At 46.4% G+C, this 15,858-nt stretch overlaps 1 protein-coding gene across 1 annotated transcript; it reads left to right on the top strand.

The window, feature by feature from the left end:
• Nucleotides 1–6,471: 6,471 nt before the first annotated feature.
• Nucleotides 6,472–14,633, top strand: LOC113991090 (arachidonate 5-lipoxygenase activating protein). Its single transcript, XM_027727166.2, has 5 exons — nt 6,472–6,603; nt 10,279–10,378; nt 11,710–11,780; nt 13,093–13,174; nt 13,770–14,633. The coding sequence occupies exons 1-5, from the start codon at nt 6,534–6,536 to the stop codon at nt 13,930–13,932; spliced, it is 486 nt and encodes a 161-aa protein (XP_027582967.1). The 5' UTR covers nt 6,472–6,533; the 3' UTR covers nt 13,933–14,633.
• The last annotated feature ends 1,225 nt before the right edge of the window (nt 14,634–15,858 follow it).

Genomic DNA, 15,858 nt, shown 5'->3' with positions numbered 1-15,858 from the left:
GAGAAGGCTCAGGGGGATCTCATCAGCATTTATAAGGGAGAGTGCAAAGAGGATGCAGTCAGGCTCTTCTCAGTGGTACCCAGTCACAGGACAGAAGCAGTGAGTACAAACTGACACACAGAAGATTCCCTCTGGACATCAGGGAACACTTTTTCACTGTGAGCGTGATAAAGCACAGGCACAGGTTGTCCAGAAAGGTTGTGGAGCCTTCTTCCTTGGAGATATTCAAAAGCTCACTGGACATGATCCTGGACAGCCTGTTCTAGGTGGCCCTGCTTGAGCAAGCAGTTGGACCAGAAATTCTTTCCAACCTTAGCCCTTCTGTGATTCTGTGAATTTCATCCTGTGACAGGGTGGGTGGTTGTCAGGGCTGTCTGGTATCACAATGGCTGCTAAGAAGCTGCTTCTTGGGAGCAAAGGAGGGAAAGACAACAGAGAGAACGTCCATGTGAAGTGTTTTTGCCACTCATTGGGCACTGTTCAAATCCCACTAATCCATAGCTTCCTGGAAAATCAGGGTGCTTTGCCTTAGAGGCCTCAGAAGGGCCTGTCCTGACTCTGCTCAATTCAGTCTCTTGCTAGCTGAGAAAATACCAAACCCACAGCTGTGCCCATGTTGGAGGTGGCTTTCCAGCATTCTGTTAAAGGGGCTCGGATTCAAACTGGTCTTGCTACATTGCAGCAACTCTCCAGGCTCAATCCACTGAGATTTAATAAAGATAAACCCAACTACCTGCACTGGGGAAGACGAGCCTGGTGCACAGACCCCCCACCGCACGGGGCTCGCTGGTGAGGCAGGAGCACTGAGGAAGGGGACCCCAGGCGTGAAGTGCAGCCACAGGGATGTCAGTCAGCAGTGCAGCGCTCATGCAAACAGGAAGACAAGAGCGGGGTGTGAATGTGCTGGTTTGGGGCAGAGCTAGTTTTCTTCACAGTAGCTGATATGGGGCTGTGTTTTGGATTTGTGCTGGAAACAATGTTGATCACAAAGGGATGTTTTAGTTACTGCTGAGCAGTGCTTACACAGACTTGGGGCTTTTTCTGCCTCTCACATCACCCTGCCAAAAAGTGGGTTGGGAGTGCACAAGAAGTTAGGAGAGGACACAGCCGGGACACCTGACCCCAGCTGATCAAAGGGTTATGCCATAGCATGTGGCGTCATGCTCAGCATATAAAGCTGGGGGAAGAAGAAGGAAGGGGGGAATATTTGAAGTGACGGCGTTTGTCTTCCTAAATTACCATTATGCGTGATAGAGCCTGGCTTTCCTGGAAATGGTTGAACGCCTGCCTGCCTGTGGGAAACAGTGAATGAATTCCTGGTTTTGCTTTGCTTGCATGCGTGGCTTTTGCTTTCCTTTGTCTCACTTTTACGCTTCTGATTCTCTTCCTCCATCCCTGTGGTGGGGAGTGAGCAAGTGGCTGCATGGGGCTGAGTTGCTGACTGGGGTTAAACCACAACAATGAGACACAGAGGGTGAGGAGGAGGAGGCTGTGCCAGAGGGCCCAGAGGGACCACAGGCTCTGTCTTCCAGCTCTGTGTTTCGAGCTGAATTTGTACAAATCGAGTATGAAGACAGCAAGTGAAAGGAAAAAGCCTGGAAAATATAGAGAAGGAGGGGTTTCCGAGGTGGTTCTCTGGCTGCTCCCACACTGTCATTTTCTCAGCTGTGCACAATGAAGACAGCATTTTAAAAACTGCAGCATTGCCCCTTTCTTCATGTTGCACTTCACATTTCCAGCTCTGTTCATGCGCTCCGTTGGAGTTTTGTCAGGCTTCAGCAAGGATGCGATGCTGAAGAAGATTAAGTGACAGCAGGTCACGTGTGTGTATGTACTATATTTGATGGTGCTGTGGTGCAAACTTTAAGTTTGCAAAGCACAGTGCTAATATTAACCAGCCAGTCTGAGGGGCTTTGTGTCCTGTTGCATTTATGATAAAGCATGATGGCTGTGTATCACCTGGCATTTATACAGAGGAGTTTCATATGAGCAGTTTTATTTTATCCAGAGACACACTTTCATTAGAGTCCTTGCAGCTGAGTGCTGATCAGAGTGCATGAGAGGAGAGAAGAGATGAACAACCCAAAAGATATTTATAGATCTGTGTTCCCAGTCCTTTCCTCTTCACTATGAAAGCAATTCTACAAAAGGATTATTTTGACTGGCTGTTCAAGGTTTCAGAGGAGGAGATTAATGTGCTGGAAGCCTCACAGCGCAACTGGAAAAGCTCGCTGGCTTTGCACATTTTCGTGAGCTTCATGGCTTGCTGTGTCAAGGTTATCTTCCTCAGGCAGGACGATGTGGATGTCAAACAGCAATGCAGCAAGCAAAAGGGCTGGGGTCTGACAGCAGCTGCTGAAGCACAGAGTTACCTGTGCCTGAAAAGGTCCGCCCACAGCTGGGGGATATAGAGGGTGCAGGTACTGTTCCCCAAGGTGCATATCCCTCCCCCCTCCCCCGTTTTTATTTTTACCTACTTGAGAAAATCCCCTATTTCAAATGGCCAACTGAAATAAGATGGAAGGGTTTGCACTGATCTTTTTCCCAGCTGGACAGGGTTTTCAGTGGTGTCAGCTTTGCTTGAACCAGACAGTGATCCTGTGTGTATATTAAGGTCTCAGGGAGAAGGAACAATTTAACGTGCAGAAGCTGTTTGCAGATTCATTTTAGCCCCATCTTAGCTCTCCCTCACCAAGGCAATTCCCCAAATTGGAATAAAGTTGCCAGAATCTCCTTCTATCCTGCAGCTATTCCAGTGCTAAGGGGTATGAAAAAGTAAAATTCCTCCCCACAAGGGGTTTCTGCTCTGCCTGACTATACAACAGACTTGACATGGTAAAGGGACAGGACTTCTTTGACATCTCTCATACCATCTTGATTTCCTTAGCTTTTCCTCAAGCAGAGCCCTCAGAGTGGTGTTGCTCTTAAAAAAAAAAAATAAATAAACAAACAAAAACCCCAACAAAACCAAACCCTTGCAGTTCATATTTTAAGGCAGCCATACCAAACACTTTCTTGTTGGCAAAGATTTTTTTTCCCTGCACACATAGAAATCACCTTAGCAAGCCCTGGAATTGATGTCATAGGTTTTCTTATTGCAGGAAGGACTGTGAAACGCTGTTTTCCTTCATGCATACACACGGCATGGCTTTGGAGCACACCTTGGCGAGAGGAGGTAACAGGCTGCATTTCCAGCAAAGTGCCATGAATGCCAAGCACCAAAATGCCAAAGCATCCTGTGTTGCCAAGAGGTGCCAGTGGACACCTCAGCTCTTGCTACCTGGCCATCCCACAGGATGAGGGCTGGGAATTTGGGTCAGCCAGCTGGAAAGGCTGCTGGCATAAATATATGATATGTTGTGTGTTTTTTGGCATTATGGCAACTTCAAAGCTCAGCAGCATGATTCCTACCCCCTTTTACATGACACTTCTGCTGAATAGAAGCCACCTTTGGGAAGTCTTTGATAGTGGGGAAGCATGTGTGTTTTCTTGGCAAGTTGGAGCAGGCTCATGTGCTTGTACTGCCACTTGTAAATCAAAAGCAAGCTGCAAGCTGCCTGGTAGGTTTGCACCAGCATAAAACAGGCAGAAGAAAGAGAAAGCTCAGTGCCTGCTGTGGAAGGATGACTGGAAGTTGTCCTGTCACAGATGCCCTGAGGACCTGTGCTATCCCCTTCACCCTCTTCTGTTTGCAGCTCCCTCCTCCCACCATGACACCTTCCCCCACCCCGCTCCTTTCTTTACAGTCATAACATTGATCTCTGCTTAGACAATATTCCTCTTTTGACTTAATTACATAAACTATTTTAGTTGATGGGTTTTTCTTCTCAGAAGATTAGTAGATGCTTAGCATTAAATATCATCCCTAAATACCAGCTACAATCCAGTGCTCAGTAGACCACAAATATAAACTTTGATGTTCAATAAGAAAAGATAATTTTCTGGGGGAAAAGAGAACTTCAGCCTGAATAAAAGCATTCTCAAAGACCTATTGTGTTTCTCTTTTTGTTCTTGGATTTGGGTTTTTTCCTAAAGTAAATTTGCCAAGAGTTAAAAATCTGAAGAAAATATCACAGGCCAAATCTAAACATAGATTATCATTATGGCCTTGCTTCTCATACAGTCATGTCTGTGGACTGTAGGGAAGGTGTCCCAAAAAGACAGCCTTTTCCTATTAGGATAACAGTAGGTCACAGATCACAGTGTTAATCACCTACCTGTCAGCCAGTTAATTTCTGTGTATTTGCTTGTACTCAAAGTACCTGAGAGTTTTCCATATCTAATAGTACAGATTATAAATTTGCATGATACAGAGACTGGATAAAAGCACCATTGTAAGTAAATGTATCCCCATTGAACAAGATGGATTTTGCAGCTTGGCTCCTGCTGGGAACTCCTACCTGGCTGTGTCCCATCCAAAGAGAGGTAACCAGCTGTCTGGCCACAGTTCGGATGCTAGGCAGCACTCAGACCTCTTGAGTAGCACACGGTGGAGTAGAGACAGACAGAGAGATGGGGCAAAAGTTGTACAGGGCTAAGTCCAGTGGAAATATTACTTTTTATTAGTGTTAAATTCCTACTAAAGGTAAGCATTTTTTCATGAGACTTTTCTCAATCAGAATATGGGCAAAAGGGAACAGAGTAGCTAGGGTCATCGAGTGATGTGCATTTTGGATGAGGATGCTTTCCAGCAACCTGACAGAAACTGTGGAACTTTCTGCAGCTGTCTGTATTTAGTTTGCTTGGCAAGGTGTTGGTAGTGGAGGGCTACAGGGGTGGCTTCTGTGAGAATCTGTCAGAAGCTTCCCCTATGTCCAACAGAGCTAATGCCAGTTGGCTCCAAGCAGACTCACCGCTGGTCAAAGCCAAGTCCATCAGCAATAATGGTAGCACCTCTGGAATAAGATTTAAGAAGGGGGAAAAGTCATTGCACAGAAGAAAATTGCAGCTGGAGGGAGGAGCGAGACTATGTGAGAGCAACAGCTCTGCAGACACCGAGGTCAGTGGAGAAGGAGTGGGAGGAGATGCTCAAGGTGCCAGAGCAGGTGGATGCCCAAAGGAGGCTTTGATTCCATGGGAAGCCCGAACTGAAGCAGGATCCTGGCAGGACCTGTGGCCCTGTGGAGAGAGGAGCCCACAATGGAGCAGGTTTGCTGGCAGGGCCTGTGACCCCATGGGAGACCCATGCTGGAGAAGTTCATGAAGAACTGCAGCCCCTGGAAAGGATTCTTGTTAGATTAGTTCATGGAGGACTGTCTCCTGTGGGAGGGACCACATGCTGGAGCAGTGGAAGAGTGTGAGGAGTCTTGCCTCTGAAGAGGAAGGTGTGGCAGAGACAATGTGCGATGAGCTGACTGTAAGCCCTGTTCCTCATTTACCTGTGCTACTGGGGAAGGAGGGAGAGAAATTGCAAATTAAGTTAAACATGGGGAGAAGGCAGGTGGGAGTGAAGGCATTCAAAGATATAGTTTTACTTGTCATCATCCTACTCTTATTTCATTGGCAATAAATTCAATAAATTTCCCCAAGTTGAGTCTGTTTTGCCCATGACAGTAACAGGGGAATGATCTCTCCCTGTTCTTATTTCAACCCATGAGCCTTTTGTTATATTTTCTCTCCCCTGTCCCACTGAGGAGAGATAGAGTGACTTTGGTGGGCACCCAGTGTTCAGCCAAGGTCAACCCACCACACTTTCAACACCACAGTCTGTGCTTCTCTACCATCTTCATCGGGGGGTCAGAGTCAAGCCGTGAACATGCTGCAGCAATTGTATTCAGCCATATTGGGTTTCAAGTACTAAAACTGGGGTACAGCTGTGAAGTCTGGGCCTGAAAAATACCAAGTGCTCGTAGCTGTCACTGACTTCCAGGGAGTTATTTGTAGAGGGAAGGACATTGGATCCACGCCTGGTAATGAAAGATGTATTTTTGTGCTCACCTGCAATGCTCACAACATTAATGTACTGCCATCTAATATGCCAGGTGGATCAGGAGCTTTTGTTTGTGACTTGGAGAACTGGAGTCTCCTCACTGGTGAGGCTGATGGAGATATGACCAGGGAGGGCACCTCCCTGAGAGCAACAGTGTTACTGAGACTCACCTACATTATTTCTCCTCCCAGCTATTCATGGGGTGGTCAGACTCTTGCTCACCATGCTGTGATAGCCTGGCTGGTTTATTCCAACCTTCTGCTGTTCCACACAGGTAGCCAAATGTTCAGACATACTTCAGATATCAAGGTTGCTATTTTGCTCTTGTGTAGGAAGGGCAATAGATACCTTTCCACATTGTATATCTTCTTAGATCACAGACATATAATCTCTTGTTTCTCTGGGCTTCATTTGTATACGATGAGTGAGCGAGCCTGCACTTGTTGGTCTGACGTGCACCAGAGCTCAGGGTGCTGCCACTCTCCTGTGAAGCCATAGGAAGTGTTTCATGATTCAAGATAAGACCTTCACTTCCTCCTTCTGTGCTTGTAGAGCTGAGCTACCACGGAGGCTGCACCATCCACCCTGACATCCCACTCACAAAATGGACCAGGAGACCCTGGGAAGCATTGTCCTGCTTGCCATTGTTACCTTGCTAAGTGTTGTCCAGAACGGTAAGACAAAAACAAGCATTTATTTAAGGTCTGAAAGGGAACTGAGGAAAGTTCAGGATGATGTATACCGAGCTGATCTTTGGATAGATAAACTCTGCTTATAAGTGCGTGTATGATTAGTGCTTAGGCATTGCTTTGGCTTCAGAAATGGTCTTTGAAGCATAGCATTTTTTGTGCCATTGTGGCAGTATCCTGGCAGTTGCATGATCCTACTCTCTGATATTCTAGAGTGAGTTTGTTATACATATATCAGCTAGTGAAAGGACTAATATGCTGGGATACCCTGTGGCAATATGCATTTTGAATTGGTGACTGAGACCTCTTTTCCTGGCCTAGGTCCCTACTGTGGTCAGCCAGGGCTGCTGTCATGCAACTGCTGCCGTGGGCAGGGACTGAGTCCCCAGGGGGGGTGCAATGGGTCAGACCTTAGCATGGAGCTGGGTGAAGGGGAGAGAACTTCACTGCCTCATCAGAGGAGTCTGTGTGGGTTATTTGTGGGCAGATAGCTCTCCTGCTTTCCTGCATCTCCAAGTCCTACAGTATAAGTAATATCAATTAACTGTCCTCCCAAGAACACTGCACACTTCCTGTGATGGTGAAGTTTCCTTTTCTAGCACTTATTCAGACTTCCTATAATCACTACTATTCTTTGGGATTTTTTAAATAAATCAAGTTTCTCTCCTGTGCAAATTTGATTTTAATGTGATCATCATCTTTTACAAATACTTAATCATTTTAGCAGGAAATTCTGGCCAGAATACAAAGAAAGGAATGAGTTTTGTCCCAGCTGCACTGAGTTTGCCCAAATTCAAGGAGAGTCAACAGTGGGATGGGGGGCTGATGCAAATTCAGAAATCTTTAGTGAAGGCTTCTTGTTATGAGTGGGAGATTCCCACTGAGCACAAACTCCACATTCGGTCCCACATTCAGTCCTAGGAAATGGGCTATTCTTGGGCTGCTGCAGAGAGGGGAAGTGGTGGGAGCCCAGCTGCTAGAGAACAAAAAAAAAAAAAGGAGATGCAGACTGGTTTAGTTTCAACATAGGCACTAAATACCACATCATTTAACCCAATGTTGTTTTTGGGTAAATGCACAGTGTGTGACATCACCAGAATATGGCATGCTGAGATCAGAGCACATACCATAATTAAGAAAATGTGTCAAATATACACTTCTTGCTGTTTAATCATATGACTTTGTATATAGGGCTTTTTCTTCTCACTTGAAAGTTGTCAGCTTTCCATTCTGACATGCACTTTTATCTCATGGAAATCTGTGTGTGAGATTGTTGACCCAACTGCTACAAAGGGGAACAAGGACACTTGGCAGAAGACTCAGTGTGCCAAGCATGTGAGTCAGACAGCCCTAAACCATGATTTCAGGCCTTACATCATCTGATTTCCTCTTCCCAGGCTTTCTGTCTAGAAAGACCAGAACTGATACGAAGTCTTGCGAGGAACACAATAATTAAGGCAGTAGAAATGTTTGTCAAGGCCTGTCGGTTATACTGAGCTCCTGTTGTGGCTCTCATTCAGCAAAGCACCTGGGCATCTGCTTGACTGTCTCTAAGTACACGAAGTCAGTATCACATAAATTTGTGATTATATGCTTTTCTGCATCTGGTGCAGGATTAGAGAACATCTTGAGTGAATGCTGTTATTCCGAAAGATGGAGGTGGTGCTGCCCCTGTCTGATGTCCATTTACGTTTACATGATGTTCGTGTTGGAAATCTCCATATACTACAGAATGACTCGTGTGGCCAGATATCACTGAGTCACACATGCAGCTCTAAGTTTTGTCCTTTTGTCAGAGAGATGTTGCAATCCAGCAACTTTCAGGATAAAAATCAGTGGTCATTGCTGAGGAGATTGGGACAGAGGAAGCAAAGTGAAGCTGAGAGAAAGAAGGGGCACTTTTGCCAGCACTGGCTAGGTTGGATCTTCAGCTCATGGTTTCTGTTGGCACGGACAACCAGGCTTACACTGAACTCTTGCACATTAAACTGAACAGAGTGGGACTGCCACAGTTCAGGCTCTGGACAGTCTGTGCAGCCCTGGAGCCTAAGGGCATCATCTCCTGGAACAGCTAAGCTGAATTAAACCCCTCTGTTCCGGTTTTGCTCCGTTCGCTCATCTCATGCTGGCTTGTGAAACCACCCTGTTGCCTCTGGGCATCGTGAAGCCTCTCTGTGGCAGCATGCTGACATTTGGGAAGTGGCAGCACCTACAGCAGAGGAGAGAGAGATAAATAGCTTATTTGGCTTGTTTGGAAGCTGTGGTGTCTTCTAGTGATTTCACGCACATGATAAAAGGAAAGGAGGATGTGTGCTGCAAGTGAGCCCATACAGACCCAGACCTGCAAAAAGTGGTTTCCCATCACCGTAGCTCTGCTCTGGACAAAAAAATGCTGATCAACTTAGTCCTCTTCAATTTTAGGTCCTCTTAGTCACTGTAGGCAGGTTAATAGCTTCTTGCCAAAGGCTGGGCTGGTGGGTGGATGGAGGTGCTGGGAACTCTTGGTGGCTGTGACACCGGATGGTATCTGTCCTGGGTCCTCCAGGAGTGGCCAGTGCACCATGCTGGAGGCAGTGGGGTCTGCAGCCTGGCTCAGTGTAGGTATGCTGGTTTAAAGCACTGTGGGTTTTTCTGGGGAAGGGCTGTATGTACCCAGGGAATCACACAATACTGGAAAGTAAAAAACTCAGTAGCTTTTAGTGAAGACAATGGAAGTACAAAAGACCTATTTACAGCACCAGTGAGGGGGAAAAAAGGGGCAGCTCTTCAGATTGCAGGGATGAAACCCTGCAGTTTATCTATTTACGCTTCTATTGTTATAATAATGTATTCCTGATGGGTTATCTTTTATGTGTATATTTGACTAATATTCTAAGCCATAGAGTGATTTGGATGCACTGAGATGGGGTGCACGATAACACAATGTTTGCAGCTTGTAGCCTGCCAGGGTTTCTCTGGTGTATTTAGACACATGATTGACGATCTCTGGTTTAGTGTCATCAGATAAAACGTGTTTGTCAAGCACAGGATACATTATCCTGAGGCGCTGCATTTGTGCAGCAGCTAACAGTCTGACAAAATGCTGTTGCTTAAAAGGAGGATGCACACAAGATGGACATATACAGATCAGCTGTCAGGACGAGGTTTTCAATGGGCCTTTCTGGGAAAAGAACCAGCCCTGCAGGATGCCCGTGGTTTGGCAGATGGGTTTCACTAAAAGAAAATAGACTTGCTTGTCTCCCTGCTCTGTTGGAAAGGAAGATTTGGTGTTGGCAGCTCTGACTGGAAAGCTCTTTTCCCACTGGGGGCTCAAAGGACCAGGTCAGGGCAGTGCTTCTGCAGAAGAGGTGCAGGCTGCTGGAAGTGCAATGTGGGAATGAAGCAGGGCACAAAGGTGAGAGAGCCTACTACGAGTCACATATGGACATGTGGAGATGCCCAAAGTTGCGTTGCACGGCACTGTTGCACAGTGGGTTTGATTAACCTCTGGGTGACAGGGCAAGCTTGCTGGCCACATCTTGCCCCTCCATGCACCTGTGTTTTCTTCTGCCGTCTGTCCAGCCCGGATGCTCATGAGAACAGAGATGAGCCCACAAATCCCAGCTTCTGCAGTACCTCCAAATTATATCTCAGATTGAATACTTTGTGGTTTTTTAACAGCTTTTTTTGCTTACAAACTGGAGCATGAAAGCAAACACTGCAACAGCAAGGGGTTCCAGCGGCAGGGATCATCCTGCTTCGACCGCGTCTACACTGCCAAGTGAGTAGACAAGACCCAAGGAGCAATGAGGGCAGAGTGTGGGGGGGGGGGCAGAGATGGGTTTCAAATGCCCTCAGGTGAAGGTTTTGTACATAATCCTTTGCAGTGCAAGTTGTGACAGTGTTCAGACTCGTGGTTCTCCAATATGTTTGCTGGGTGAGCCCAGCACCCTTCTGGACTCCATGTGCTGCATCTATATAGGTCTTGCAGCCATTACAAGTACCATGCCCCTTCATTTGGGAACCAGTTCACCCTTCTGTGCTGGAAGTGTGACAAGCACAGCCAGAGTCCCAAGGGTACTGTGGTTCAAAAGGAAAGAGCCAACAAAGAGACACCAGCTTGCTGAGGAGCAGGTAGGTGGCAAAGCTTGTATAAACCTTTTGGTTCCTGGCACTTCCCTTGGCACACAGATCTCCACTTCTCCACTTCTCTACCACATAGAATCATAGAATACTTTGGGTTGGAAGGGACATTTAAAGCTCATCTAGTCCAACCCTTCCATAAGCAGGAATATCTTCAACTGATGGTTGTTTAGAGTTCTGTCCCACTTGAACTTGAATGTTTCTGAATGTTTCCAAGGATGGGGCATCTATCACCTCCTTGGTCAACCCATTCCAGTATACCTTCACACCTCTTGTCTTTGAGATCTCTTCAGAGAGTCCAGAGGAAAAATTAATTCTAAATCAGAAAAGAACATAAAATATTTTTTATTACCTCTGAAGTACTGTCAACAAGCTTGAAATCGGATGAGATGTCCAAGTGCTGCCCTTCACAGGTGTGCAACCTCTGCCAAGGGCAGAGTGCTTCCCCCTCGGAAAGCATTCCCAGCTGAAGGAGGCAGCTGGAAAGTATTCCTGTTCCCCTGCAAAGACATGTGTTAACTCTGTGGGACACTCTTATCTGTGGTGCAATTCTATTTTTGTAGGTTTCATCCAGTAGCTTGACTAATATGACTCAATGACAAGGATTTTAAGCCAATAAAGCACACAACATTTGTTATACATATGCCATGACCAAACAGCGTAGAGAGAAAGTGGCTTTCATAGGCGCCAGACATGTGCATGAGATGGTTTGTTTTCCTCATCAGGCAGGACAAAGGCATCCATTATCTATGAGAGGAAACAGGGAAGCCACCATGTTCAGACACAAATACACCATACACCAGCCAGCTCCTGGCAGGTTAGGGGCGTCCCACTGCTCTGGGGTAAAAGACTGCCCCCAATGGCATTAGTGCAGCCCAAATTCATACCACGCCATTCTCTGCTCGTGAAACACATTGATTTTGTTTCTGTTTCCCTGTTCTGATTCCTTTCCTATAAATTCCATTCTAGCCAGAACTGCGGACATGCGTACCCTACGTTTCTCGCTGTGCTTTGGTGTGCTGGCCTTCTCTGCAGCCAAGGTAACACTGGGAACTATTTTGTATGTCCTTTCAACCTTGCACTGCTTTCAAGAAGAGATGGTGAGTGCTTCGGAAGTTACACTTCCAGGGACCAACCCTCCAGTAGCAGGGGAACATGTCTCACCCTCCTGTCCTGCTGTTTGAGTAGCAGCACACTCATGGCATGGCTTATGCCAAGAGATTTGTGTTCTCAGACGTGATTCAAGGTATTCCAGGCCAGGGACACTTCCCCCACCAGCATTATGGATGAGTTCCCTTTGTCTGGGACAAAGGATTTAGTACTTGTTTGCTGGATGCCACAATATTCACTTTTGGGACTCAAAATGGGCTCATTTCATTAAATTACCAGAACTGCCAGCCCTCCCCACTGCTGAGGGCAGCTCAGGAATCTTTGCCTGCATTTTTAAATATGGTTCCCTTCAATATAATGTGAGTTTACCTAAGGCTGAGTACTTGACTGGGGTCCATGGCTATTCTTTCTGGAAAAGAAAAAGGTTTCCTGGCCAGGAGAAGAGGGGCTTTTACCTGCAGTTGTGGAGAAAGGTAGAATTATGGGGAAAGCCCCTTTTTATGAGCTCAGAAATGAGTACTGGGCCATAGTACAGTCCTCCACCTGCTCCTAGTAAAATGCATCTATCAGTTGCCTTTTATTTCTGGTGAGGATAGCGCCTGAGTTGGCACCCTCTTTCGTGAGCCTGGTGTAACCCACACTGCGTTTCACAGAATCATTGAATAGTTTGAGTTGGAAAAGATCTTAAAGATCATCTCGTTCCAGCTCCCTTGCCAGGGGTAGGGACACATTCCACTAGACCAGGTTGCTCAAAGCCCTATCCAGCCTGGCCTTGGACACTTCCAAGGATGAGGCATCCACAACCTCTCTGTGAAACCTGTGCCAGTGCCTCATCACACTCATAGTGAAGAACTTCTTCCTTATATATAATCTAAACCTGCCTTCTTTCAGATTAACACTGTTCCCCCTTGTCCTATCACTTCATGCCCTTGTAAAAAGTCACTCTCCAGATTTCTTGTAGGCTCTTTTTAGGTACTGGAATGAAGGTGATAAGTGTGTGCTCTACAGTGGGCACAGTTGTGGGCAGGATGACACCCACAAAGTCTTCAGAAAAGCTGGAGCAAGGGCAAGACAAGTGCTCTGTCTCCCATGCAGAGGTCTCCAACCCAGTTCCAATGCTTGTCCCACAACTCAAGACTGCAGATTCCCATTTCCCAGTCCAGCCCAGGCAGCAGATGAGAACAGTAGATACAGTGAGATCTGAGCCGGTGTTTGTAACGCCTTGTTTTACCCTTTACCCAGCTCCTGCTGCCTTTGCTGGCCTGATGTACTTGTTTGTGAGGCAGAAGTACTTTGTGGGCTACCTCGGGGAGAGGACTCAGAGGTAAGGACTTGTGGAGCCATTTTACAAAACCCAGAATGTGGCAGCAGCACAGCTGGATGCTGCCACTTCCACAGACACAGACGCTGACTTGTGGTGCTGCCTACAACAGCTGCTGGCATTGGGTAGCACAGGAAAGCCCCTCTTTTTTGGATGAATAGGAGTAGCTGTGGAAGACATTGGAGATGCAATCGCACTAGGATCAGGGGGGCTGCAGCTCCTGCTCACAGCCTCTGCAAACATACATTTGCATGTTTGTGCCACTATTTCCACAAAATTGTCATTTTATATTAATAAAACCTATTATGCACATGTGGAATAAAGTTGTCCCACAGCCTTTGATGCCTGAGAATACATCCAAGTCTCTCTGAATAGAGACTTTTGTAAGCAGCAGCCTACGCTGAGAACAGGAGGCCAAATCCAGACCCAAATGGATCCTGAAAATGATATTTTTGCAAGACAGAACAGAAATTTGACCCCTCTGTCTCAGCCTCTGAGGTCTTTCAGCTGGTCTCAACAGCAAAGTCCAAAGTCAGAGAGTTGTTATGTGAGGTGACGCACATTAACGAATTGCTTTACCCCATTTTTGTTTCCTCAGCACTCCCGGTTACTTGTTTGGAAAGCGCATCATCTTGTTCCTGTTTCTCATGTCTGTGGCTGGAATACTCAACTACTATCTCATCTTCTTTTTTGGAAGTGACTTTGAAATACACATTAAAACGATAACCAGCGCGATCTCTCCGTTGCTGCTCATACCCTAAGTCCCTGCAGCACTGAGGGGGTCAGCGCACTTAATATATCCATACCCAGAAGCTGCCATAATTCAACTGTTTAAGAAATGAACCCATAACCCAGTTAGATTGCTGTAAATCTCATGCTTGATGGTCTTTGTAGTTTGATTTAACATTGCTTTTTTTCTTCAGGAAAAAGATTTATTATGAACACTTGGCATGCCCAAGGAATGGTAACAACTTTGTGTTAATTTTTAGAGTTTTGTTCCCTACAGTGCAGCTTGCGAGCTGATTGCATGACTGGAAGGGACATATGTATCTTTGTTGTACTGAGCTTTTGTCCCAAAACCCAGGATCCTCTCAGTGTCTTTCCTGACCAATGACTCCTATAGTTATCCTCACACACAAGCTTAGACCTTCACCAGCATCTCGTGTACCCCTGCCCGCACAAAGGCATGGACCAGCCTCTTCACCTACCCTTTCCCTCCCACTTGTCGATGACAGAGCTCCTGTTGTTGCAGGAGGTCGGCAAATTGGCCCCTCTCCGGTCTTCCTTGATAAATATTCATATGTGTAAGACTCACCACGCTGATCTCATTTACACTTCAGCCTTTTTGTTCTCCCAGTGCTGGGGAAAGGAGTCTTGCATAAATGAGGAGCTGGTGTATTGCTGGTAGGGCTGGGTTTGTTTTGATTGTCTGTGTTTAATAAAACAGCCTAAACTGACTAAATCTGTTTACTACCATCTTCTTTGGCTGGTGCATGATCCACACGCTTAGTGGCTCAGCAGCTGACTGGTGAGCAAAGTAAGGGGAGTTCTGGGCTCTTTTTGCGAGCTGCTAATTGCCCTGGGCACAGCCTCCTGGAAAGAACCTGAGCTTAACAACTCCCTCTCTATCAGCAAGTTCAGCGTTCTGACTTCGTCATTAACAATGTGCCCCAAAAGTCCTTACTGAGGAGTGGTTTGAGTAGCAATGTGGAATGAGGTAGGCAAACAGGTCAGTGCATCTTTTTAAACATTGCTACTCTACAAGTGCTTAAGCTCTTAAGCCTGCCTGATTGCCGCGTGCAGGATGGATAAAGCTGTATTTTATGACTCCTTCGGGAGGGAATGAGACTCCTTGCTATGTGAGAAGAGAGTTTGCAGAGCTGTTCACAAAAGCAGATGCAGAAAGCTGCCTGCCTTTGTACCACACCAAGGCTGGAGGGTTTTGATGCTGTCTGATGGGGCAGAGGTGCTTGTGTATAGCTGCCCTCCTCTGCACGTGACCATTCACACTGCCCAAATAACATACATCTTTTTTTTTTTTTTTAATCTTCTACAGGAATTTTAGATGTGAAAGATTAGTAATAAATGCATTTATTGCATGATGATTATAAATGTCCTCACTGGTTAGAACAGGCAATTCAAAAAATATAGTTGAGCCTTCTAACCTATAAGTGCTGAGACACCTTATTCCTGGGTAGGGCACTTACGTTCCTTCCCTCCCCTTCTTCTCAGTTGACCATAACACACTCCAAACCCTCCTTCACACCATGCTTTCTGCCATAGCTCTTTCCATAGCTCATTACCAGCTGCCCATCCTTGCCCATCCACCACCTGTCTGCCCCATGGTGTCAGCCCACCAAGGGATGGCGGCACCCAGGAGGAAAGGGGTAACCTCCGTGGCCTGGAGTTACAGAGCTCTTCTGCATTGCTGCTATCAGCAAAAGCTCATGCTGCCACCACCTTTACCTGGTTCAGAGGAGGAGAAGCTTCACCAGCACCAGTCCCAGCTCTGCAGCCTATCTGGTCTCCATGAGGTCTGAGACTTGTTTATGGAAACCGTCACATGTGGGAGATGACTCTCCCAACCCTGTGTGTCCACCTGGCAGGTCTCCTCATATGGTTGAGTCTCCCCTGGTGCCTTTTTATCCCATACATCAAGAAGCAGCTCACTTGACCTCCCTCTTTTT

This window comes from Pipra filicauda, unplaced genomic scaffold, assembly GCF_003945595.2.
Source record: "Pipra filicauda isolate LSUMZ 115617 unplaced genomic scaffold, ASM394559v2 scaffold50_size3627746_pilon, whole genome shotgun sequence".
NCBI lineage: Eukaryota > Metazoa > Chordata > Aves > Passeriformes > Pipridae > Pipra > Pipra filicauda.
Note: the sequence above shows the minus strand (reverse complement) of the source record. Positions and strands in the feature narration are given on the sequence as shown.